At 37.1% G+C, this 27,053-nt stretch overlaps 1 protein-coding gene, 3 non-coding genes and 1 pseudogene across 6 annotated transcripts; all 5 read left to right on the top strand.

Annotated features, from left to right (window-relative positions):
- Positions 1 to 3,459: 3,459 nt before the first annotated feature.
- Positions 3,460 to 4,792, top strand: LOC144703422 (peroxidase P7 pseudogene; annotated as a pseudogene). The gene is made up of 3 exons (XR_013581528.1): positions 3,460 to 3,677; positions 3,779 to 3,970; positions 4,074 to 4,792. The product of XR_013581528.1 is annotated as a peroxidase P7 pseudogene (transcript).
- Positions 4,793 to 22,843: 18,051 nt separating this feature from the next.
- On the top strand, positions 22,844 to 25,522 carry MKK6 (MAP kinase kinase 6). 2 transcript variants are annotated; one of them, XM_078575844.1, is made up of 8 exons: positions 22,844 to 23,003; positions 23,165 to 23,249; positions 23,899 to 24,039; positions 24,231 to 24,455; positions 24,537 to 24,719; positions 24,798 to 25,018; positions 25,143 to 25,188; positions 25,272 to 25,522. In XM_078575844.1, exons 1-8 carry the CDS (start codon positions 22,930 to 22,932, stop codon positions 25,362 to 25,364), a joined length of 1,068 nt encoding a protein of 355 aa, XP_078431970.1. In that variant the 5' UTR covers positions 22,844 to 22,929; the 3' UTR covers positions 25,365 to 25,522. The 2 variants fall into 2 exon arrangements, with proteins under 2 accessions (XP_078431970.1, XP_078431969.1); XM_078575843.1 differs by having other exon boundaries at positions 23,896 to 24,039.
- A 514-nt stretch (positions 25,523 to 26,036) lies between these two features.
- Positions 26,037 to 26,201, top strand: LOC144703996 (small nucleolar RNA snoR135). Its single transcript, XR_013581695.1, has one exon. It is a non-coding gene; the product is annotated as a small nucleolar RNA snoR135 (small nucleolar RNA).
- A 169-nt stretch (positions 26,202 to 26,370) lies between these two features.
- Positions 26,371 to 26,528, top strand: LOC144703994 (small nucleolar RNA snoR135). Its single transcript, XR_013581693.1, has one exon. It is a non-coding gene; the product is annotated as a small nucleolar RNA snoR135 (small nucleolar RNA).
- Positions 26,529 to 26,719: 191 nt separating this feature from the next.
- LOC144703993 (small nucleolar RNA snoR135) lies at positions 26,720 to 26,882 on the top strand. Its single transcript, XR_013581692.1, has one exon. It is a non-coding gene; the product is annotated as a small nucleolar RNA snoR135 (small nucleolar RNA).
- The last annotated feature ends 171 nt before the right edge of the window (positions 26,883 to 27,053 follow it).

Here is a 27,053-nt window from a genome sequence, read left to right as displayed (position 1 = left end):
GATCGGTATACAGGCACAACCCTAGGGTTGGCCGTACCCGGCACCGTGTTTTTGCCAATTAAAAAATATATATTTTAAATACCTACTAAAACTTTGATGAAATTGTAGATTTATGCCTGCAAAAACTCAGGAGAGTAGTTTTACATCCGTTTTCTACATGTTCTTAACACATTATTTTCAACAATATCCAGGAAAATTCACGAGAATATTCTAAACGCAAATATACTCTAATTTTAGTATAACGTGCAATTATAATCTTTTTAGTGCAAATAAAATGGAATATGTGTGAAAATGGAATATATGTGAAAGTTACATGTTATCATAGGAGAAAGAGAGAGAGAGAGAGAGAGGACCAAAAAACAGAGAAACACAGAGCGAGAGAGAGGGAGAAAGGAAGGGAGAGGTAGAGCGAGAGCATATGAGAAAGAGAAAGAGACCGAGAGAGAGAGAGCGAGAGAGAGAAAGAGAGAATGAAAAAGAGAAATAGAAAGCGAGAGAGCGAGAGAGAGCGAGAGAGAGAAAGAGAGATAGAGAGAGAGAGAGCGAGAGAGAGAGAGAGAGAGAGAGAGAGAAAGAGAGAAAGAAAAAGAGAAAGAGAAAGAGAGAGAGAGAGAGAGAGAGAGAGAGCGAGAGAGAGATAGAGAGCGAGAGAGAGAAAGAAAAAGAGAAATAGAAAGCGAGAGAGAGATAGAGAGCGAGAGAGCGAGAGAGAGATAGAGAGCGAGAGAGAGAAAGAGAGAGAAAGAGAGAGAGAGACACAGAGAGAATGAAAAAGAGAAATAGAAAGCGAGAGAGAGGGGGAGAGAGGGGGGGAGACGGAGGGAGAGAGGGAGGGAGAGAGAGGAGAAGAGAGAGAGAGAGAGAGAGAAAAAGAATGAAAAAAAGAGAGAAAGAGAAAGCGAGAGAGAGAGAGGGGGAGAGGGGGAGACGGAGGGAGAGATGCAGGAGAGAGAGAAGACAAAGAGACAGAGACAGAGAGAGAGACACACAATAAAAAAAGAGAGAAATAGAAAGGAGAGAGAGAGAGGGGAGAGAGGGGGGAGACGGAGGAGAGATGCAGGAGAGAGAGTAGAAGACAAAGAGACAGAGACAGAGAGAGACACACAATAAAAAAAGAGAGAAATAGAAAGCGAGAGAGAGAGAGAGGGAGGGGGGGGGGGAGAGGGGGAGACGGAGGGAGAGATGCAGGGAGAGAGAGAAGAAGACAAAGAGACAGAGACAGAGAGAGAGACACACAAAAAAAAAAAGAGAGAAATAGAAAGCGAGAGAGAGAGAGGGGGAGAGAGGGAGAGACGTAGGGAGAGATGCAGGGAGAGAGAGTAGAAGACAAAGAGACAGAGACAGAGAGAGAGACACACAATAAAAAGAGAAATAGAAAGGAGAGAGAGAGGGGGAGAGAGGGAGAGACGTAGGGAGAGATGCAGGGAGAGAGAGTAGAAGACAAAGAGACAGAGAGAGAGAGAGAGACACACAATAAAAAAAAGAGAGAAATAGAAAGCGAGAGAGAGGGGGGGGAGAGAGAGAGACGGAGGCAAAGATGCAGGGAGAGAAGGTAGATGACAAAGAGACCGAGAGAGAGAGAGAATGAAAAAAGCGGAATAGAAAACGAGAGAGAGGGGGAGAGAGAGGGGAGACGGGGGGAGGGAGTCAGGGAGACAGAGTAGATGACAAAGAGACAGAGAGAGAGATAGAGAAAAAAAAGAGAAATAGACAGCGAGGGAGACGGGGGGAGAGAGGGAGAGACGGTGGGAGGGATGCAGGGAGAGAGAGTAGATGACAAAGAGAGAGAGAGAGAGAGATACAGAGACAGAGAAAGAGAAACAGAGAGAGAGAGAGACAGATAGAGAGAAAGGGGAAAAGGAAAGAGAGATAGAAAGCCAGAGAGGGAGTATAAGTAAGATGAAGGAAACCTACGATGAGGATAAGGAGAGCCGGAGGCAGGCATTCCATCGAACTATACGAAATAATCGGGGAAAAATATTCGAGAGAGAGTGAAAGAGAAGAAGAAGAAGAAGAAGAAGAAGAAGAAGAAGAAGAAGAAGAAGAAGAAGAAGAAGAAGAAGAAGAAGAAGAAGAAGAAGAAGAAGAAGAAGAAGAAGAAGAAGAAGAAGAAGAAGAAGAAGAAGAAGAAGAAGAAGAAGAAGAAGAAGAAGAAGAAGAAGAAGAAGAAGAAGAAGAAGAAGAAGAAGAAGAAGAAGAAGAAGAAGAAGAAGAAGAAGAAGAAGAAGAAGAAGAAGAAGAAGAAGCAGATGAAGAATAGGAAGTAGAATAAGAATTAGAAGAATAAGAAGAATAAAAAGAAAAAGAAGGCGTGGAGAAACTTTGAGCGAGAGACAAGTTATGTTTACGAGGGCAGCCGCGAAGAAGAGAGGTGCGGAGAGAATGTTAGGGAGACAGATAGAGAGAGATAGAGAGCGACAATGAGACATAGAGAGATATAGAGAGGCATAAAGGGACATCGGGAGATATAGATTGGCTTAGAGAGAGACAGAGAGACTTCGGATTAGCCGGGGCGGGAGACAGAACGACAGATAAACAGATATACACGAGAAATTGCAAGAAAAATAGAAAGCGACAGAGAGAGTATGGCTGAGAGAGGGTTTGGTCGGGCGGTGGCAACGAACATATAGTCGAAGTGAGGGATAGAGCCAACCTTGAGATTTGCCCGGTACCCCGGGTAAATGACAAGAATCAAAGAAAATGTTATAGATACGACATCTCCGGCTAAGCTAGAACGGTTGTAAAGTATGGGGAGATCGTTTGAGTATTAGATCGAGAGAGAGAGAGAGAGAGAGAGAGAGATAGAGAGAGATAGAGAGAGATAGAGAGAGATAGAGAGAGATAGAGAGAGATAGAGAGAGATAGAGAGAGATAGAGAGAGATAGAGAGAGATAGAGAAAAAGAGACAGGCAGCGAAACAGAAAGAGTTCAAGTTAGCCGGGGCCGCGACGGGGACCCGCGACGAGAGTCAGAGAGATAGAGACTCTGCCGTAATTTCCCCAATGGCGTGCATGGCGAAGAGAGTTGACGTTTGGCAAAGTACCATGACGGTCTATCATTATGGATTCGTTTATGATTTCATACCGTTGACCATCGATGGAGAATATATCTCCATGTCAAATCCGCACTCTAACGGTGCTCTCATAGTTTATCCCCCTCCAGTCCCATCGTCTCCTACCCCGTCCAGCCTTTCCTACCTGCTCCGTAGAAACTAGATCAGATAGAAGCGTTCTGACTGTCTTCTGGTCAACCCGTTTGCTTGCCGTTGCAGGTAAGCCTCACGCGCAAAAACGACGACCGGGTGGGTTCCTTCTTCCTGGGAGTCATCCTGGCTTGGCTTCAAATTTAGAGGATCGTGCTGCCGCCGCGCATTATATAAGGAGCTGCGCTACCTGGAGAGTTCAACCGGCAAACGCACCCAAACAGTACAGAAGAGCACTTGTTGCTCACTGCAGAACAATGGTGTCCTTTGGCAGCAGCAGGTCCCTCGCCTGCTCCCTTCACGCCCTTTTCCTGTGCGCGTGCACGGCGAACGCCCAGCTGAGTGCGAACTTCTACACCCGAAGCTGCCCGAACCTCCGAGAATCGTCCAAACTGCCATGCGAGCGGCTGTGCGCAACGACCCTCGACTGCCCGCCTCCATCATCCGCCTCTTCTTCCACGACTGTTTCGTCAATGTACGCCGGGTTTCGCACTCTCGGACGGACTAGATAGACAGTTAGATTACTCTTCTTCATCCTCGCGTCTGACGTCTTGTCCCGCGTGCACTTCTGGGCAGGGCTGCGACGGATCCGTGCTTCTGGCGGACACCCCGACGTTCACCGGCGAACAGAACGCGTTCTCGAACAGGAACTCCATCCGCGGCATGGACGTCATCGAAACTATCAAGTCCGCCGTTGAGGCTGCGTGCAACGCCACCGTATCTTGCGCGGACATCCTCGCGCTCGCCACCCGAGACGGCGTCGTCTTGGTGAGCACTCTATCATCGATCAAACGCTCAAGTACAGGAAGAAACCCCGTAGTATCTATCTATCCTCTAACCAGCTAAATCCGCGTTTCGGAAACTCCCGCAGAGCGGAGGGCCCTCGTGGACGGTGCCGCTAGGACGCCGAGACGCGAGAACGGCGAGCCAGAGCGCCGCCAACAGCAACCTCCCTCTTGCATCCTCGAGCCTATCCACTCATCACCAGCTTCCAAAACCAGGGCCTCAACCTACGCGACCTCGTCGCGCTGTCCGGCGCGCACACCTTCGGCCTCGCCCGCTGCGTCACCTTCCGCAACCGCATCTACAACGATACGAACATCCAGCCCGCGTTTGCCGCCACCAGGAGGGCCACCTGCCCGCAGTCTGGCGGAGCCGGCGACCTCGCGCCGCTCGACGTCACCACTCCGAATGCCTTTGACAACGCCTACTACATCAATCTCATGTCCAGGAGAGGTCTCCTCCATTCCGACCAGGAGCTGTTTAACAACGGCTCTGCCGACTCCATCGTCCGCGGCTACGCCAACAACAGGGCCGCCTTCTTTAGGGACTTTGTGGCCTCCATGGTGAAGATGGGAAACATCGCCCCTCTCACCGGTTCCAACGGAGAGATTAGGCGAGTGTGCAGCAGGGTGAACTGATTTTCTCTGCCTGCAACCACTTGTCTTTTTGGCTCTAGAAGCCGCAACGCCGTTGTCTTCCTATTTATCTTTTTGTTGCTCTGTGGAGCAACACAAAATATTGGTCGTATCTGAATAAAAATCACCTCTTGTAATAATAAGTTGGTGCCGCGGACTCCTTTTGTCACGATTTCTTAAGGATTGCGTGTCTTTTTTCTATATAAAAATCCATGCCAACAACTTTTTAAAACGGGGTTTTAATTGTCCATGAGGCATAAGGTCCATTTCTCACCCCGCTGGATAGGTTAAATGTGATACTTTTTAACGTGCTTTCAACAAGAGAACCACTCTCTGAAGTCGAATCGGTCAACACAAAGCCAACTTCACGGGGAAACCCAAACACCGACCGGCTCTGCAAAAATAATCATAAATTCTTCTACTCAGATCCTAATTTCTGCTCTCACTCGAAAAGCTGTGTTCAAGATTATTAAGCCAATAATATCATATAGTTAGCTATGGAAGGATTGGTATTTAGGTTACATTTCTCAAATCTTTATTTACTGACTCCCAGATATGTCAACAGGTTTATGAATAACTTGAATTAATGCTCATGAAGAGCAATATTTAAGCAATGTTATGTTATCTTCAACACAACAAGCACAAATAAGATTCCATTCATATATTCCATAAGACTCGGAAGATTATCAACCTTTAGTATATATTGGGGAATGCAATATTTACCTACCCAACTGGGATTTGCGTAGAGAGATTAATTAATTTTGGTCACATATTTCCTATTCAAAACCAAGACATCAATAGAAGCCAAACTTTTACATCGATATTTTTATTGTACAAATATTTTCATCAGTATAACGTCAACATGTAGTGAATAATTACTCCTTTCACATTAGATATGTATCATTATTATACTTTAATACACGCATAAGAATTCATTTGCGGTAATAGTATCTGAAATCGAAAATCAACCATACTGCAGCGATAGATATGCCAATGCGCATTGGCTAACATTTTGAAGAATCAAGCTGCTACATGGTTTCTAGTCACCTATGCTCATAGAGCATACATTTCCAGGTACGAATATATCAGAGATTACCCGTCATCTATCATGCCTAAATGCATCAGAAATTATCAGACATGCTTATTAATGCTATTTTATCATATTAACAAACAAAATGAAACCTGATAACACATTCCACTATCATGTAGAAGGGAAAGTATTTTGATAATTATCAATTATATAGACATGGTATTCAAAATAAAATATTTGTGTACAATGTTATGAGTAACGTTTTGCAGTCTCACAAATATCATAACACCTTATATTTTTTAAGTTCATAACTTAGGAACCGAATAGTTATGTAAGTGATCCTTAGCAGTGAGATACTGAATAGATATTTTTCATCAATAGTTGTGCTTAGACTATGACTCAAATACGTGTAGCTTGGATAGCAAATAGATAATCCTAAATCTCATGATTTAAATAGGTGTATCTTGAAAACAGAAACAAGTCCTCAAAATGATTGTGTAGTCAAGATGAAATTCTCCACATATGGTTTAAGAAGATGATGCCAAGGTAGTTGAAATATATGTCCTTACTAGGATGACCAATTAGATTTTAATAGTTTGACATGTGATAACACCCTAATTTCTGTCTTTATGTCATGTTACTAGCATAATTTTATGCATTTGAAGAGCTTAAAACGGGGTTGTTATCATATATTTACATGAAATAGTGCTTTCAAGTGATTTCTGATTTTTCCCTAATTTTCTGTTAATTCTATGAATTTTTAAGGATTTATTGAAGCTCGAAATAATTATTTTTGAATGAAAATGGCATATTTGATATTTTATTTCGACATTTATCAGCATGGGAATGAATCAGTGAATTTTATAGAATTTTTTACAAATTTTTAGGATTTTTCTGAGATTTATTTGAAGAGGAAATGTATTTATTTCAAGGGAAAAAAGTATATTTATAATAGAAAAAGAAGTATTTTTATTATTTTTGAACTTTCAAGGGCCTTTTTGCAAACTTTCGTTGCAAAAAGACCCTGAAAACAGCTCTCGGTCGCCACTACATGTGTAAAGATCCAATAGAAAATTTTACAGGGTTTTATTGCAATTTTTAATATATATTTTTAATCTTTTTAGGAGAAATCGGAGGAGAGAGAGTGCGCTAGGGGCATATACGCAATTACTTTTGGGCGGCGTCCAAAAGCAATTCCAGGATTTTTAAGGACTTTTCTGAAAAAAGGAGGATTCAAAATGCGCCAGCCAATGAGAGAGCGACACGTCATTGCGTGTTTAAAAATTAAATTAATAAATAAATCAATTTTAAAGCCAATGGATTAAATTGGTTTAAAATTGATTTATTAATAACTTTTGATCCTGAAGTCCGATTGAGATGTATTTTTTTATGGATTTGTCGTCTTGATCCCCTCTTTCTATCTGTATGGTTGGATCATTCAGATCCAGCCTACATTGATAGATAAATATTAAGTACTAAACGGGGGTAAAATGGTGATTTTTACCATATAACCTAAGTATAAAAGCTAAATTTCGAGAGGGGGAGCTTATTCTTGATGGTTCTCTATCACAGCTGCAAGACAGAGAGGAGTCCCACCCTGGATCAAGTTATCTTGTACTTTTTCCTTGATTGTATTTAGATTTGTGCATTTTGAATGAGATTAGTTCAATTTCTTGTTTCTTCTTCTTGGTTTTGATATGAAATTCTAAATCGCTTGGCTTGAGCGGCATGTACAAGCCCTGATTAGGATTGAGAGGAGAATTTGAGGGATTCAACTAAGCATTCAACTGCATTCCAAAGAAAAACTCTAAAAAGATTAGTTTTAATTCTTAGGAGATTAAATTACCCCCATTTCAGTTCTGAATTATCAAAGTTGCAAAAACAAACCTAACTCAAATTAAAAATTCCCTTTTAACCTCTCTAATTGACCTCTTGGATCCTTTTATTAGGATCAAAGAAGCCAATTTAGAGCTCCATATTTCTTCTATTCATCTCAACTCTTCTACCACCCTTTCTAAATTCTCATCTAATTAGGGTGACTTGATCCTCATTGAAGATCAAATTCAGTTTAATCAGAGTGAAACGACCAATACAATCACCAAATCTAATTCCTTACTAGCTTCCCTTAGACGACACTCGTACTTATCACTATACGTCTTAAGTGGAGTTCTTATAAATTTTATTGCATAAGCCAAAATCCACAACGACAAGGGCTAAAAATTGCATAGTTTTTACCCCTATTTTCGGCTTATCAGTATGCTACATGATACATAGATTTGTCCAAGAATTATTGTGTGGATGAGAAATTATATGTACTTTGTAACATGTTACAGAAAAGTGTCCACGAAACAGTCGATGAAATCGGTGTACATTCTAGCATGGCACGTCATTTGTTGGCAACTCGACCAACTAATTGGGTCCAATCAATCTAAGATTAATATATTTATATGTTACTTTCATAAATTTATTAAATTTACTGATCATAAGTTTATAGTGTTTTTAACTCACTTTTATGGGTTGTTTTAAACATATAAAATATTTTTTACTTTCAAATTAAACTTTGAGTGTGGTTTGGTTGGCTAGCCTAGTTCAGTCCTTCTAACGGTGCACCAGCCTATCTCTTGGCCAAATTTTGGCCAATTCAAGATGGGGATACCAAGAAAATCACTTGGAAATAGGGCTGAAAAGGTGCCAAAAAATGACAAAATTTATGAAGCTCTACTGTCCTCAACTCCCAAAGTCTTCCATGGAATGACGTCAGTTGACCTACTTGAACTTGGTCCCCAACGCCTACTTCTTATGGCCCCCAAAGCCTTAACCTGACTGACCACAATGATCTAGCAAGAACAATATATTTCTAAACAATATCTTCTCGACAACCACACTTAATATAACAAATCAATCAGTAGTATTCAAGACACGCCCTAATTTCATGTAGTCCAACATGAATATTTTTAGGTTAGAAAGTTATTACTTCTGAGATAAAATTTGCAAATGTAATTATGAATTTCCTGGAGCAATAACTCCCCATTTGTGGCCTTTCTTCAAGTCCTCCTCTCCTCTACTTTTCTCTTTGGATGAAAATTCTCAATTCCTATTTGACCTTTGGTGCTTAAAACTACCATATGTTCTTCATTCTTGTACACAATGAGACGCTTCCACCTGAAACGATTAAATCAAATAATCTCACACAGTTATTATCTCACATAGAAATGTTAATATCAAATCAAATAATCTCCAGATGTCAATCTTTCGACGTTCTTAGTCAACCATCATATTCCTCGTGTCCAAGTTCAAACGCTAGTTACTCTTTCAAAACTCAACCAAAAGATACAATCCCAAGTTCTACGTATTAGTTTGGATGTTAAAAACTATTCATAAGGTGAAAAAAATCTCAAAATCAATATAAAAATTCTTTTAAAGATGTCAAACTTAACACAAGGATGAGGATGTGAAAATTGCAGAGGCTTGCCATCTTTCCTTTGAATCTTGAATCACCCGGCATGAAAAACCACAACTCCAAGTTCTATGGACTCATATTGATGTTTGCAACAAATATCTTTTTTATGAAAGCTAAAAAACTTCTTGAAAATTGCTTCACGGATTGAAAGATCTCTCTAGCTTTTGGACTGCTATTTTCATAGTGCAAGAAGAAAAACTGTACATATGGACGTAGAATCTGAAAGGGCATAATGGTAACTTTCTAACATTCCAACATTCACAAGTATTGGTTATGATTAGAGAATATCCAAAGGTAATAATTTTAATTTCATATTTTTTATTTTTACTATTTTGCCTTAAGTTACAAATATATATCAAGTGTTAAGAGTAAAAACAAGTCGGTATGCTAACAATTTCAGCTTAGAAATAATCTGAAACTTTCTGGTGTGTTCACTACATAATTTTAATCAATATATCACCATTGGATAATAGTATATTTTTGTAATTAATTTTCATTTAATCATCAATAAATTAAGCCTTAAATACCCAAAGGTAGTAATTAGGAATTTGAAGAAGTTGTTGAACCAATCAAATGAAGTCAAATTAAGGCAAATATTTGAACAGTGCTCTAGAATATGTTTACATTCAGGTCATAGAAACTACAAGTACTAAATATATGATTTTGCATGTTGACCATATGGTCAAACCAAGTAGCCTTTTAATATAACTAAGGACGATATTTTACATTCAGTTACAATCAGCAAACTAGTTGAGTGAGGACCTATTGTGCATTGATCACAACCCCTATTCAGGCATGAATTACTTCTAACATTCATGAAAACACATATCAAACTATTTTACTAAAATGCCCTTAAAGCTTAATCTACAGTTAAAAAGTACCAACTTCAACCATTTTTTTCTCTTTCCCCTCCATTTTTCTCTGGTTTTCTCATTGATTATGGGCATTATCTGAATTTATGTGTCATATTTCAGAAAGCATTTTAGTGTTAAATAAATGTGACATTTTGTTGCCCAGGCTCCTTTTACTCCTTTCAAAGATAAAATCAAAATGAATTTTTTGTGCATGTTTCTATTATGACTTTGCTCCATCTAATGCACTAAACCATTCAAAGTATATCCACAAATTTAACTTATGGACAAGAAATAATTCACCAATAGTGAAAAAACTTAAATTCACAAAGAAATAAAGTAGGGTCAGTTAAAAATGAATGTATATTCAAATAATTTATTTAACAACATGATAAATTCATGATTTATTTGACACAAGTACTATTGAATACATGAAATTTTATCTTAATTAATCATCTTATCAATGGGCATTGTTGGGGGGCAGCGGCATAATTATAGATTAAATAAAAGGAAGAATAAAGGAGGCATAATTATAAATTAAAATATTTCAGGATAACTGAATGAAGGTATTGAGATGATCAAGAAGATACCAGTACTCTTTATATAATGCAATGTTTATGATCCAAGAAGGTGAAATCTTAGATGATATTAATGAGACACCAGATTATTATTTTTTTTAATGAGACGGAAAGCCACTGAGTGTTGCTCTTAGGGTAACCATTTGTGCAAGAACCTGTACAGTTACCGCAGGTTAGATGTCATGGGATCTAATAAAATGAACAAAATTAACAAGTGCCTCAGTACACATCACATTTGAAGATAATTAATGGCCTATGGACGCCCTCTTTTTCCTGGTAGACTGAAATGCAAGGAGGAATATAAGTTGTGTTTCACAAGTTTTGGTGATCCCCTCATAGAAACGACGGTGTGGATGGATGAAGGGGAAGTATTAAAATATTTTCTCTAAATTTTAGCCCAAAATTATCTGTTGATAGTCAGATGTCGAGTCTAAAAGTTAGGAAAAACCTGCATAACTAGCGATGGGATAATCAATTTCCCTCAACCATCTCAATCTCCTTTCGATAAGTAGTGGACAACCACATATCATCTTAGGCTCCCCTTTGAAATGATTGAGGCAGTTAATCATTGGCTAGAATCCACCTGAATATGATTGTAACATTTTGAGGACCTGGATTAAATTGTGATAAATCAAAAGTAAATCCGTAGAGGAATATCAATAAGTCAAAGATCATTTATTCTGAGTTGCCACATTATTTCGTTCATGAATCAGGTTGAATAAAATATTCTTAAGACATTATATCTAAAATAAAACTTAATAAATATATTTAACCATTCAGTCCATGACTACACACATTTATGGAAATATACCTTTGAAAATTTTAATATTTTGGAATGAACTAGCATGTCATTCCTAAGAATATGATATCTTGAGTTCAGAATGGGAGTAATAAGAGAAGTAGATGATCAGGAAAGTCATGATGTTCTCTCGAAAGGTCAATATATTCAAAATTTAATGAGAGTATATGTGATATGAGAAGGATAATCAATAAATTAAAAGGATATACACCTTTATTTTATCTTACTATTTAAGATTTTTAGATGGATTTTCTTATGTTCTCGTCAAAAAAATCCATGTTATAGTATGTAACTTCCACCCATGCTATGGGTTTTTTTAATGAGCTATATTGAATCAAGTGAAATGAACAAAAATGTAACTTACTTCTGAAAAATATTTATATAAACCTTTTTATACATATTTCCTTTGGCATCTACTTTCAGGGGTAAGATCCTGAAAAGAGGATAGCCAAAGTCAGTACATTTATATTTTGGGACTACTGGGTTAGGAATAACACAATACTTATAATAATAATATTGAATAAAAAGAGGATGTGTAATGTGGAGGTGCATCAGTGCACTCCACGTTAGTGCCCTCAATTAACCTCTCCAATTCATGAATGATAGATCAGTGTCATATGATGCATGATATGTCATTAGGCACAGCTGATTTTTACTAGTAAAAAAATAGAGAATTTATTAAAATAATGATTTTTAAATTCAGACTGCCTCAGTCTCCAAATCTTTTTTTTCAAAAAATACCTCATTTTTTATTAGGCCACATCACCCCTATGATTAGAGAAATAAGAGAGTGATAACATGCACATTCAGCACTTTAATGTGATTATATTTACATGTCTATTTACATTAAATCACTCATATTTGTATGTTATCAAGCTTCAAATGATCGAATCTATTTTTTAGAATAATTTACGGATTTTCTACTTTCTTTGTGTATTTTTTGGGAATTTTCTGACAATAGATTTTAAAATAATATAATTTTTTAAGACACAATATGATTTTTCCAGAATTTTGCAACATTAAATTTGGAAAGATATGATTTTTCTAAGTCAAAATATATGTTTATATGCAATTTTAGGTTTTTATTAATTAATATGAATTTTAGTTATATTTTAGCCCTTTTATTTGCACCGTCACATGTCGTCTTTTGATTTGTTGAACTGCGATGAATCGTAGAGATCGTGTTGGGTTCTAAAGGCCTTCACAAGGATAAAAATATCAAAATATTTTGCAACAGAAGACTTGAACGGAATCAAAACGGCATCAATAAATTCATTGAAACGAAGTACCTTTGCATAGATCGCATTCGTGATTTCTTGGATCCCAGAACGAGACAAGTCGAGCTGCTCAAGTGTGTAGCCTCTAGATATATCCACGCGATCCTCGGCACATCAAATCTCCTCCTTCTCATTGACGAGCCCCTATCTTTCTCCGTCATCGTCGTTACGTCATCTCAATCGCATCAGGGTTGGAGAGGGGGTGTGGGGAGAAGGGAGAAGAAGGGGAAAGGCCCCTGAACAATTTTGGCCCAGGTGAATTTTGTTCAGGCCCTTCCCCTATTTATACTAAGTGGATGTTTTTCATTAAACCCCAAAAATTTAAGTATATCTTCCAACGTCCAAATGACCATTTGCGTCTGATCCTCTAGGCCCATGTATTAGTCTAGTTAACGATGTCAACAGCCCAATAACCTTTATTGGCCTTAAAATAAATAACTATATCATCATATAGATTAATTAATGTTGGATCAATTTAACCCAATCGATAGGTCGAGTCTCCAACACGTGGGGTGCCAAGCTACACCTCGTGTTCTAAAAGATACAAAGGAGTGTGTACCGGCTTACTTCATGGAACATGTTCGTTATCGGTTACCATGTATGTATAATCCCCCATCCACTTGACGCTCATTGGATGACTTAGATCAACCTGATTGACAGCTCAGTATAATACCATTCAGGGATTGGTACGGATCAATTTAGTGAACTCTTTCTACTAAAGAGCACCCACTATCTATCCTTAATGTCTCCACACTAATGGCTACGGGACCGACCATACTCATCATATGAGTGAGGCTAGATAGTCCTATTCTATACAGATACTTTGATGTCCTTCTCGCATACCCTTTGAATAGGAATGTTTAGAACACATGCAGCATTTATTGTGAAAAAAATGTTTCTTTTTTTTTATTCGTCCACATCATCTTGCGCATAAAAAAATAAGCATTCGATGTGTTATTCATAAATGCAATCATCGCTTCACTAATCACAAAGCAATGATTGCCTGGCTAATGATTGGACGACGCCTATCATGAGCTTCACTAATGATTGGCTATCGTCAATCATTAGCGAAGCTCCTTCTAGTGTGTTTTTGGTGTCCTGGGTGTGTGGGGAGAAGCATTGGAGAAGAGGGGGAGCTTATCGGAACTCGTATATTGCCGTGATCTTGGCAGAACATAACAATCTAAGGTAAGTGCCTTCGCCTTATGTTGTTTCTTTTCCCGACATCATAGTTAACGTAATTAGGTTTTATCATAATCTTTCGCTCGCATTTTACTTCCTTATATCCTCGTACCTCATCTCTATCCTCTCCATCACACTATTTTTCATTCCACCACAACCATCGTCCACGCACTTGACCACCATCATGCCCCTCTACATTATCTAACTCATCTGCATATCGCTACACAAAATTCTATGTTCACCTACTTATTACTAAGTTTAAATTACGTCATTCTACTTGATAGCTCACGCATTGTACTCCCGTCTTCATCTCTTTACATGTTGACCATCACTTAGTCATCGTTCCCTATGGAGTCAATCCATACTCATCACCAACTAAATATTCCTAAGTATGATTAAATATGCTTTTTATTGAATAATCTCAATTACCAACAACAAATTAAGTCCCATAAAATTGAGATTATCAGAGAGAGAGAGAGATTATAATTAAATACCATTCTGGCATCGTTAATCAGGATGCCATTACAGCTTAATTTTAATGTTTGGTTGTCACCAATGGATGTATCTAATAGTGACACGTGGCATTAAAGAAACCAAACCCAAAATTGCATTAATCATTCATATAAAATTAAATATAAAATCCACAAGTACAAATACATATATCTTCTGAATTAGAAAAGTCATATATTTATGAATAAAATATCCAAAAATTCGGGAAAATGTCAGTATGACTCAAAAAAGTCATATGAACAACATGTCACCAGAAAAAACCCTAAAAGTACTTAAAATTTACAGTATGCAAAATGACACTCTACAAATGGATTGAATCATTATAGGCTTCATAACACACATATAAAACCACTTTAATGTCAATAAGTATGTACATATTGTCATATTAGCATATTAATATTGTGTGTTATCAGTCTCTGAGTTGAGTAAATTAAATCTGAAACCATGTGAGAGGAAATGAAAAGCCAAGTGTTGGCCAGTTCAAAAAAAGGAAATTAAATAATATAAAACCCAATATATAGTTTTCAACTTTTTTCTTTCTTAGAGTTTTGTTCATTTTCTTTTAAATGGGTAAAAATGACCTGTAAAATAAATGACTAGCAGCAAACAGAATCAGATATTTTGAAATACATGAGGGAATGAATGTAATAGAAAATACCATAAAATATATCAGATATAAATTTTTTCCCTGTTTAGGTGTACTTGATAGGAGTGTAGCAGCACCAACATATGAACAAACTTCTCTTTTAAGGAGATATAGTATCCATATGGGAATTAAATAAAAGACTGAAGTTGTGAAAAAGAATGAATAAAAATAATAAAAAAGTAGAAGAAGATATCATTGTGGCCTTAGTTCCAAAATAAGAGAAATAGATGGAGTTAGGAATATGCATATCATAAGTATTAAGGAATAATTATGAGATGAATTCCTATATTGATACATACCATGAACGGAATAAGGTAAGGTTGGATAGGAGGAAGGTGTAAAGAGGCTAAATAGAGGTAACCAAGGAAAAAAGGATCAAGGTGGCTTAACGAGAAGACATTATGTGCCTAGGAATTGAAAATGTGCTTACCGGTACCCCCTCTTGGAAATTGATTTAATGAATGAGCTAGGCACATAAGCAGGATCTGATATCTATTAGGTGAGGTGTAACTTTACTTACACCAAATCACTCACTCTCTTCCAAATCTGCTCAGAGTATTACAAACTTTTGATTTTTCAACCCCCCCAACACATTCTAGTAGAGAACCTCACTAGATAGGAAATATCATACAAATTTGGATAAAAACGTATGTAGCCTATTTGGAAATCACACATTTCATATCACATTCAGTGTTCAATAATATGATTATTTATTATAATACATGTGTGATGTTTATGATGAAGTCCATAATATGCTCTAGTGTGCCTTAGTGAGTTCCAATGAGATCATAATATGGAGATCACTCATCTTTAAGCGTGTGTTATAAATATTCATATTATAAAGATACTCTAGAATGAGATTAAAGTATTCAGATAGAACAACACTCTCTATCCTGACTCCTATGATGAGTATGCCCAACCCCATAGCCATTAGTGCCAATTAGGGACGATAGTGTGTGCTCTTTAGTGGAAAGAGTTCTGTAATTAGTTCATATGAATCCCTAAATGACATCATACCAAATTTTGAATCAAGTTGATTCGCGAAGCGATGATGGCTGTCATTACTAACTCATTTGTCTTTACTTGGTTGGCTCAGGGGTAACGTGGTGTGATCACGTCCACATGTTTAAGTCAAAAGTAAAAGAAAAGAAGAATGAAGGAGAGAGAGAGAGAGAGGATGACGTGGCGCGCGCAGACATGCCACCACGTCAGCCTCAAAAAGTAAATATTTTTTAATGTTTTTTCTCTTTACGTGCACCTAAAGAGAATGATGAGCGCCACATAGAATATGAAAAGCATAGAATTTGGAGTGCTTTGACTTCTCAACGTGCGTGAAAAATGACGACGATGATGAGGATTGAGAATATTTCAAGGGCTAGGATTTCTTCAACTTCAAACGGCCATGACTTTTGATCTACAACTCTGATTGAGCTGAAATTTTTAGTGTTGCTTTGTCTTCCATTCCTCTTTCTATCCATACCCTCTAATCTATAAATACAGGCCTGGATCATTGTAAAATTCATCTTGAACTTTCTTCCTACTTGTGTGGGTTGATTGAAAGATAGTGAGTTTTGAGATCCATCAAGTGTGTTCTTGGTGTCTTTGGTGTGTGGGAAGAAGCATAAGAGAAGAGGGAGAGCTTACAGGCACTCACAAATCACCTTGATCTAAAGTCAGTGTCTTCATCGTACCTTATTTCTCTCCCGACATCATCGTTATCATAATTATAGTTTCTTTTATCAACTTTTCATTTATCATTTCACTTACTTACATCCCCATTATCTCGTCTCTCTATCCTCCCCATCATACCACTCTACATCCAACCACTACCCTCATTCATACCAGCGACCATCCTCGTGTTCGTCACGTTCACTTACTCTTTTCTTTAAGTTAAATTAACATATAACTTACATCTTTTTACTCGATATCACTACCTAGCATATTCAATTCTCATATTTATCTTTTCTTATACCGATGATCACTATAGTGAGAAAATTAAATCATTAATCATCGTTCCCTATGGAAACGATCCATACTCATCAGTAACTAAGTATTCTTCAGTATGATTAAACATTATTTTTATTGAATAATCTCAATCAACACTAGAGTTAACTATATCAATACTTTTGGGTTCTAGAGGCCTAGATATGGATGAATCAATCAAAATGATTCGCAGCGGAAGACATGAATGAATCGAACGACACCATTAAAATCATTGAAACAATGTACCTTTGCGCGGATCACATCCATGATTTCTAAGATCTCGGCGTGAGACGAGTGAAGCTGTTCACATGTGCAGCCTCTAGATGTATCCACGCGATCCTCGGCACGTCAAATCTCCTCCTCCTCCTTAACGAGCCCTGTTCTACCTCCAACATCGTCGTTATGCCGTTTAGATCGCATCGGGCATGGAGAGGGGTATGGGGAGAAGGGAGAATAACGGGAAAGGCCCCTTAAAAATTCTGGCTTGGATGAATTTTGTTCATGGCCTTCCTCTATTTATACTAAGTGGGTATTTTTCATAGAAACCCCAAAACTTAAGCATACCTTCCGACGTCCAAAAGACCATTTGCGTGTGACCCTTTAGGCCCATGTATCAGTCTAGTTAATGACGTCAGCAGTCCAATTACCTTTATTGGCCTTCCATATTAATTAACTATATCATCATATAAATTAATTAATGTCAAATCAATTTAACCCAATCAATAGGTCGAGACTCCGACATGTGGGATGCCAAGCAACACCTTGTGTCATAGAAGATACAAAGGAGTGTGTATCGACTCACTCATGGAACCTGTTCGTCATCGGTTACCGTGTATGTATAATCCCTCATCCACTTGACGCTCCTTGGACGACTTAGGGTATGGTCAACTGTCAAATCCTAATCGATCATCCGAGTTAGTACCAATGCATTCAAAAATCATCGGAGAACTATTCTCCTATATTTCACTACCTTGGCCAAGGACTTCATCGCATCATCTTCCTTGAGCTGTCACCTTTTATGTCGAGGGTGTATGATCTCATCTTGACCACTGAATCGTCTTCGTGAACTTCTTGATGTATCCACGTGTATGATCACTAAGATCGTTTAGAATCCCATGATTAGAGACTCATTGGTCATAGCCAAAGTACAACTGTTAGTCTACAAGACGTCTTTGGTGTCTTAGTTCTAAGGACCACTTACACAACCGTGAGTAAATCAACCTGATTGAGAGTTAGGTATAATACCATTCAAGGATTCTTACGGATCAATTCAGTAAACTCTTTCCACTAAAGAGCACCCACTATCTATCCTTAGTGTCTCCGCATTAATGGCTACGGGACCGGCCATACTCATCATCTGAGTATGGCTAGATAGTGTTGTTCTATTAGGATACTTCAATATCCTTTTCTCGTATCCTTCGAATAGGAATATTTAGAACACATACTTAAAGACTAGTGATCTCTGTATTACGATCTCATCATAATTCACTAAGTCCGATCATGTATTCATGGACTTCATTATTAGCATCACGCGTGCACTATAATGAATATGTTGTATTAATGAACATTGAATGAAATGTGGAATGTGTAATTAGCTTGCCGGCCACATATATTTCCATCAGATACATGGTTTTAAAGGCTCACACTCAAACAGACATCAAAGTATATACTTAAAGTAACCTTTAGCTTGAGTTTTAAGGTGCGACAACACAAATTTAGGAGCATATACTGATTGGTCTTCTTTATATATTAAAATAGGTGTGATTTGAGGAGCGGTACTTAGGATGACCTGGTTTATATTCCCTATTCTAGTTGGAGATTCAATATGTCGAGTTTACATAGGTAGAACCTGCATCTACGCCACTTGGATGCTAGAGCAGGCAAAGGTATGGATGTCCAATACCTGGATGTATGATCAATATATTAAGGTCTAAGACTATATGATCTGTGCTTAAGATTTTTGGAGTATTATTCCATGCAGCCTTCCAAACAGTCTGTCATCCTTTTAGCTGATACTGCTCACATTCCTAGATCTTCACTACAGGCCCCCCCCCCAAACCTTTGAGTTGGGAGCAGCTTTGAATGCCGTACTTAAAAATTCACTTTATAAAGTCAATATCAACATCACCACAAGTACATTTTGGTTGCCCATTGATCTGATCATAGGTGAAATCTAATCACTTCACTTAATGCCAGGTTACAAAGTAAAGCCTGATTTTGTAGAGCTCCCTTCATGTTACCATGCCACTACATCTATAATGACTAGGGAGTCAGAACATGTACATTGGGGTTTATTATTAAATAATCATTTTAAATTGTCAATATGATGAAACAAGGTGATTGAAAATAATGTGATTTCTAAACAAGAATTTTCATCAATGTATTCCAAGATCAAATAACTGGTCATGCCACTCCATAATAATAGTTTTATTTCAAAAAAAATTTAAAAGGAAATGGTTAAAAAAATTATATTTGTATCTCAATGGTGGGCCTGAATTCCTGATATTAGTTTAATCAAAGGATCATTATCTACTTCATAAAATTGGCATGCATACTTATCAAGAAAATATCAAACAACGTATGGATATCATTAATAGCTTCATCAAAAATTTTATGAAGAAATTATTGATTCAAATTTACCTCAACAAATTCTTTGTGTAGAGATTCCATAAAGATGCCATGTTCATAATATTTATAAAAAATTAGACTCTTTATATATTTATTTAATTATATGGTATTTTAACAATTTTAATTATTAAAGACAATGCATGTGACTCCACATGTAACAAATCTTCAGGATCAACGGAAGCAAGAGCATAGGATTGATCTGTGTTCGACATTCATTTCATGAATGGAAATTTTAATTCAAATATATATTTATTTAAAATTTTATAGGGTTTAAATGCTATTTGATATTATAATCTGATCTTCTCGTATCTTTTTGGTCGTTTTATTATACTTTATGCTGTTGAAATAATTAAAAAAGAATCTAATAAGTCACTAAATATATTTTGTATTTATTTTAATAATTTTAGGGTTTATTTTATTTTAGACAGATATTCTGATTTTTTCTATGTTTGTGCAAACAAAAATTTGCATGCACAATGCAAAAATTTGCACCGCACATCACAAGCTTCTCTAACGGTAAACTGGACATATAATCAAATTATTTTCAACTTTAATTGTTTTTTAGTAGATGCATGAACAATTCATACCTCTACGATATACTTTATTCGCTTATTTGATTGTCAGTTTTAAATGTGTCTACTTTTAGGTAGTCTGAGGTGCTTTCTTCATAAATCTTTTCTATTGTAAGCTTTCTTAATAATTGTTTTGTGTGCTTCTTGATTCAAATGAACATATCAATTTTTTTGGTCAATTAACTCAAATAAATAGTTAGGATATCTAGTGAGGTTCATTCCAAATTATTTTTATGAGGTGTGAAAGTACTTCATATTTGTCTTTATATTAAAACATGATATTAATCTTATAGTATACCGGCTTTCGGTTCTCCTAACTTTTTTGAGGGGGTGAATTAGGAAGTCTAATTTTCATTTAACTTTTTTATGTGCAGTGAATGAGATACAAGATAAGGACAGAACGTGTTATTCAAAAAAAAATAGCGAGAATATCTTGTAGGCCTTTACCAATTTCTCGCCTTTCATGGATGCTCAGTCACAAACCACCTAATTAAGTCTAATAACGTAAATTATCAGTGTAAACATTGTTATCCTACCAAGGTTTTCTCGACATCAATGGAGTCCACACGTGTGAGACTTTCACAGGTCTCAACTCCCATACCAGTAACATTGCTTCTTCTTGCTTATGCCTTCATTTTCTCCAGCGAGCCACCATAGTGAGGAGCAAAATATCACTTTCCTACTCTCTCAGCCCCCACACAATAATCATCTGAATATTGTTGTAGATCCTCGTTGATGAAGATTTGTTTCTATTTTGGACATCTGATCTTTTTGTTATCGCACTTGGTATATTAGCTTAGTTTGTTATTCGCATATAATTCTCTGTCATAATTATTACTAATTCACTCAAAAAACTAGATAAATATTCCCCTCTACTGCAATGAATTCGTTGGTCAATTACTTCCCATAAAGCTAAGTATTTTGATAAGTAAATGAAAATTGTAATAAGCCAAATAAACTTCATAGACAGAATTTAATGAATGTAAAATATGGATACATAGTTTAACTACAGATATGGCTGGACTTTAATAATCAAGTAGGGAATTATGTACCTTTCATACCAGGTATCTCAATCATGATTATTTCACTTTATTTGAGTTTCTAAAATTAAGAGTGTATGCCATTACTTTTGTAGATCTTAATTGACTGCAGGTTAGTCCCTATGACATCTAATATTACATTCTCATAATATTAAATCACGAGTATTTTTTAATGCAATAAAACTCTCTAATGATAGTTTTTTCTCTTGATCATTTTGTAACTACCACAAAAGTAACAAAGATATAAAATAAGATTTTTCAAAGAATTATCGATATAAGAAAATGACATAAACGTTTTGAAATTATTATATAGTTTTGTAATGCTGGTTACAAATTGATAGTAACAGCATCAGATCCAATTCCAAAGTTCGATTTTCCAATTTGAGAATAAAACTCTAAAGCTCCAAGTTCTGGATTCCAGGGTTTAAATCTACACAAATAGGAATATATTGACCAAACTTAGCACTCCAAGGTTGGATTGATGAAAAATTAACACGTTGTTCAAGTGCTGTTTTCATATTAAGATTATTCGATACAAAATAATTAAATATGAATGTCTACTTTCAAGGTTTATATTGACTGATAAATATGCTTATTGTTAAGATAACATGTTTATATTTAAATAATAGAGCATGTAACTACAATATTAATATTCAGATTATGTAATGGATACTATTACTTACTTTTCAGATTTAAAATCCCACATTTACGACAGTCCAATTAAATAATAATGATATTTAGAATTATACTTTTATAATTTTTATTTTTACATCATACGAATCAAATTTTGTAATTGGAATTTATAATTTAGAGCAGAGTGAATACGTACTTTCTGAATATAAGAATGAATAAGTATTTTTATGAATATAATAATAAGACAAAATATAAATAATGTTATGCTGATCAGGATTTGGATATTTCATATATAGATATGTATGAATGATAATCACAATCCCCATGTTATTATAATCATAAGTTTTGTGTATTTATGTGCTTATATGTTCATTAACATTATCATAAATGCATGATATTCTTTCAAAGGCCCTTTCATATTGCATATCAGTAACATTTAGTCATGTTTCCTGCCTCTAAAACACAGACCAACCCATGAATATAATGACTTTGCGGGAAGAAGTCACATATGGGGGTAAAATCACTTAACTAATTGTTATACTGGTAACATTTATAACTGGTAGCAGTGTCATGACCCAGATTTAGTATCTTCTTAATCCCCTGTTATTATAACATGGAACTGAATCCACATGTCATTTACATAAACACACACACACATATTTATATTTATATCTAAAATTGTTGAACTCTCTTTTCTCACTCAACACAATGTCACTCTCTTCTCTAGTCCACCGCAATCTCTTCATTAATTTCAAATGCAGGTTAATTATGCTCCTCATTTTTTGTTAGATAATGATTGAACTTATCATTCTATCCTTTAATCCAGAATCCAGTCCAAAATCCCACTAACCCTAGATCAAAAAAAAAACTCAATAGTAACCAGATATTTGTTTGTCAACTATATTTTATTGAAAAAAAATGTGGAGTAGAAATTAGTTTGACCTAACTGTATGTATAAATCTTAAATTATAAAATGCAGTGCCAGGTCATCGATCCTGGCATCGCCGCCCTAAAAGACAAATATAAAAGAAGAACGAAGTCTTGGAAAATCGCTCGCTTGTCTAGCCCTCGTTTGCCCTAGCGAGAGAAGCCGAGGAAGTTCTTGAGAATCCCTCGTATCATGAAGGGAAAGAAGCCGAATAGAAAGCTCAAGCTCACCATTCCCGAAGAGGAGAAACCCGTCTCCAATTACTTGTTAGTCCTGACCACGCTCGGGCGTAGAATGTTTTCGTTCGACGTCTCATCTCGATCTCACGTTTCATGAAAAGTGTCGGGATTTCTGTGTTTCGAATCGTTCGATTTTTGTTCGTTTTTTTATTCAAATCGTGAGGAGCATTATCCTTTGGCATTCACAGGACGGCTAGCGGAACGTTCCAGGACGGGGATCTCCTGTTGAACAAAAAGGGTCTGAGATTAAAGTCTGCTGTGGATTGTGCTCCGGTAGGCCGCCCTTTCGAGTTTGGATTGTGCGTGTAAAACCAGTTTGGCGCGTTTAAAGTTCGTCTTTTTTTGGTTTAATTTACGGGATTGGCGCACCACGGTTTATGTAGCGGGGATTATGTGCGTGTCGATTCAGGACTTTCGGTGATTCCCACTTTTCTCTACGAAACCGTTTCATTTGTCCGATCATTTGGGAAGTGATTTCAGAAAATATCATTTATCTGTGAAACTTTCCAAGTTATCGAACCGCTTCAGGACTTCCGCACATCTGCTGCAATTCATATAATTTTTTTCAGATAAATCATATTTTCTCCGTTTTCTCTTACCCTTATGGCAACCTCCAAATTTTGCTTCCGTTGGATGGTTCTACCAGTTTCTGAATGCAGTGGTAGATCTCAACTACCCATTATAATATTTTTTGATTGTATGAGCCTAGATATGCCATTAGCTAATGGTCTGATTGAAGTTCTGACTAAAGTCATCCGAAGAGTATTCTTTATTTTTATCTGCCCGGACTCCGTTGATAGTGAGTATTTTGAAATAATTATACTGGAAGGCGTTCAATTGAGGTTTTCTTCTTTATCATTATCATAAAAGAAATTGCCTATTTATAAACTATGCTGACTCTAATTATCCGTATTTCTAGAAGTCTGGTGAGCACTCAGATGATGTTAAAGGTTTGGAATTCCACTTAGAGGACTTAGAGACGGTCAAGGTCATAGGCAAGGGAAGTGGAGGCGTTGTCCAGTTAGTGCGGCACAAATGGACGGGGACTTTCTTTGCTCTAAAGGTGATGAGTTTAGCACTGAATTATTGTCGCTCTCCTTTAGAAAACATGTTTTTTCCCGTATTAATATGATATTTTGCGCATGCTCATTAGCAAAGTACTATTCTAAACCGTTTACCTCTTTTCCTTGAAGTTTAGGAAACAACTGTGGGTTTCTTTTAGCTGATTAGGTAATGCTGATACATATTTATCAGGGAATTCATTTGAACGTCCAAGAAGAAATCAGAAACCAAATAGCTCAGGAACTTCGAATCAATCAAGCATCCCAATGCCCTCAAGTTGTCATCTGCTACCATTCCTTCTTCCACAACGGTATCATATCAATGGTTCTGGAATACATGGACCGTGGATCGTTAGCTGACATATTACGGCAGGTCCAAACTATTCTTGAACCCTATCTTGCAGTCGTGTGCAAACAGGTATATGTTCACTTAAAATATCCCATCATATTCTCACCTACCCTAAGACCAATGATTTTACAACACTCCTTTCTAATGCAGGTTTTGAAAGGTTTGGTTTATCTACATAACGTAAAGCGCGTTATACACAGAGACATCAAGCCGTCAAATTTGTTGGTGAATCACAAAGGGGAAGTAAAGATTACAGACTTTGGGGTGAGCGCAATTCTTGCAAGCTCCATGGCCCAACGAGACACCTTTGTGGGGACTTACAACTATATGTCGGTATGTCAGAAATTAACTTGGTTTTTGGTGCTCGCTTGTTTCTTCTTACCTAATTATTGATTTACGCTGAGTTAACAGCCCGAGCGGATCATTGGTGGCAGCTATGACTATAAGAGTGATATTTGGAGCTTTGGTCTGGTTATACTTGAATGTGGAATAGGGCGTTTCCCGTACGTACCCATTGACCAGGAAGGCTGGCCGAGCTTTTATGAACTTCTTGAAGCGATCGTTGAGCAACCTCCACCTGCTGCCCCTGCCGACCAATTTTCACCTGAGTTCTGCTCTTTTATTTCAGCGTGGTTAGCCACCCGAATATTCTTTTTTTTTCTGTTTAATGTGTCTGATATATTGACTATTTATAAATTTAGTTTTTATTGGAACTTGTCATTGATAACTTTATTGTCTTTTCGTGTCCGGTCTCAGCGTGCAGAAGGAACCGAAGTTGAGAAGTACAGCTGCGGAGCTTCTGGTTAGTATCTTTGTCTTAGTTTTGAGTCTCTTATTTTTTCTCCTTGTGTAAATTGTTTCATGACAGATTCATCCTACTCACAGGATCATCCGTTCATCAAGAAATTCGAGGACAAAGATGATGACTTTAGGATTCTGGTGGAAAACCTTGAAACGCCATTTAATGTAGGACTATAGCCTGTCCTACTTGTATATATGGTACAGGTGCTGTGTATGGTATTAATTTCCCGAGGTATATTGGATTCTGGCCCTGAGGAGAAACGACAAGTATGTTCTATCATATTATACTTCTTTGCTGCATCTAATATTTATATGAATTTATTTCGTTTTTTGAAGAGCTATGCGGCTATATTCCTTATCGTATCCGTAAGACTAGGCAATTTCCTCCTGGAAAACAGATGTGAAAGTGACTTCCCTTTCCAATTTTATTGTACCTGGTTGTAACCTACATAGAAAAAGGAAAGGGAGCATTTTTCCTCTTATGGAAAAACGGCAAACACGGCTCACACGGTGAAGTGTCTCTCCCTGTCTTTAACATTTTGCAATGAGTCGCATATATTTTTAGCTTGTGATTTTAATCTTCTTTCATCATTCGGTTATCTATTGATGTTGTCCTCCTGCTCCTTCATGCGTTCACTTCTGATCAAGGGGCTGTGAAGCTGAATTCCGACGTGTGCCCATGTAAATTTATTCTTCTTTCATCAACAATAATAAGGGTAATATGTACTGATGGATTTAAACATCGGTATTCTTTCTATTTTTTATTTCATATTTCTCCTGTCGAGTGCTTAAAATCGAAACTATGATTCAAGCTCTCTGTCTTATGTACCTTTTCTATTGCGAACTCCGGCTGCAGGACAGTGTGTATCGACACTTTGCTCATGACCATGTATTTACAGTCGAAAGTGTGGTCTGCGAAATGGATTATTTTTTCTTAGAAAGAATAAGGGGAAGATGGGCAGTCAGTTTCCGAATCATGATTGGAAATTATCGACAATCATCTTCCCCACATCCCTTACGTCGACTTAACTGCATTGTTCCCCATTGATTTGGGTATTTGCTGATCAGCTCCTATGTTTTCTCTTGATGTCTCATGATTTTTCCCTTCTGATGTTTCAAATTAAAGGGTAGCTCTGCCGTAGGCTATTCCTGTTCTTGGGCAGCTTCTGCGGTGGGAACTGTTACTGCAGGACAGTGTGTATCGACGCTTGCTAGTGGCCATGCATTACAAGTCGAAAGTGTGTCCTGCAAAATCGCTTATTCTGAAGAGTAAGGGGAAGATGGGCAGTCGGTTTCCGAGTCTCCATTGGAATTTCTTCGACAATCATCTTCCCCACATCGCTTCTCCTTTAAGCTTAACTCTCCTAGTCCCCCCGGTAAATATACATATCCGATTCTTTAGAGTAGTTATTTGCGTCTTGCGCGTACCCTTATTATTCATTGGCGTCTGCCAATTTTTCTCTTCCTGTTCTTGGGCAATCGTTACTGATGAGAGTTCTTGTTCTTAAACCTCGCTTGAAGCATGTACTTTTGCCGCAGGACAGTGTGTATCGACGCTTTGCTATTTCAAATGCATTCTGAGTCGAAAGTGTGTCCTGCGAAATTGTTTGTTCTTTACGAAGAACAAGGGGAAGATGGGCAGTCGGTTTCCTATTCTCCATTGGAATTTCCTCGACAATCATCTTCCCCACATCCTTTCTTTCAACTACTTAATATTCTTTTCCCCCAATAGATTTCGGTTGTTGCTGTTCAAGTTCTGTTTTTCTCTGGTTCTTAAGATCTTCCCATTCTAATTTTTCCAACCATGCAGCCATGTTATTTCAAGTAGGATGTGTATTTGTTTGCCAGTTTCTCGTAAGAATTTTT

Source organism: Wolffia australiana, chromosome 5, assembly GCF_029677425.1.
Source record: "Wolffia australiana isolate 7733 chromosome 5, ASM2967742v1".
NCBI lineage: Eukaryota > Viridiplantae > Streptophyta > Magnoliopsida > Alismatales > Araceae > Wolffia > Wolffia australiana.
This window is presented reverse-complemented; position numbering and strand designations above follow the sequence as displayed.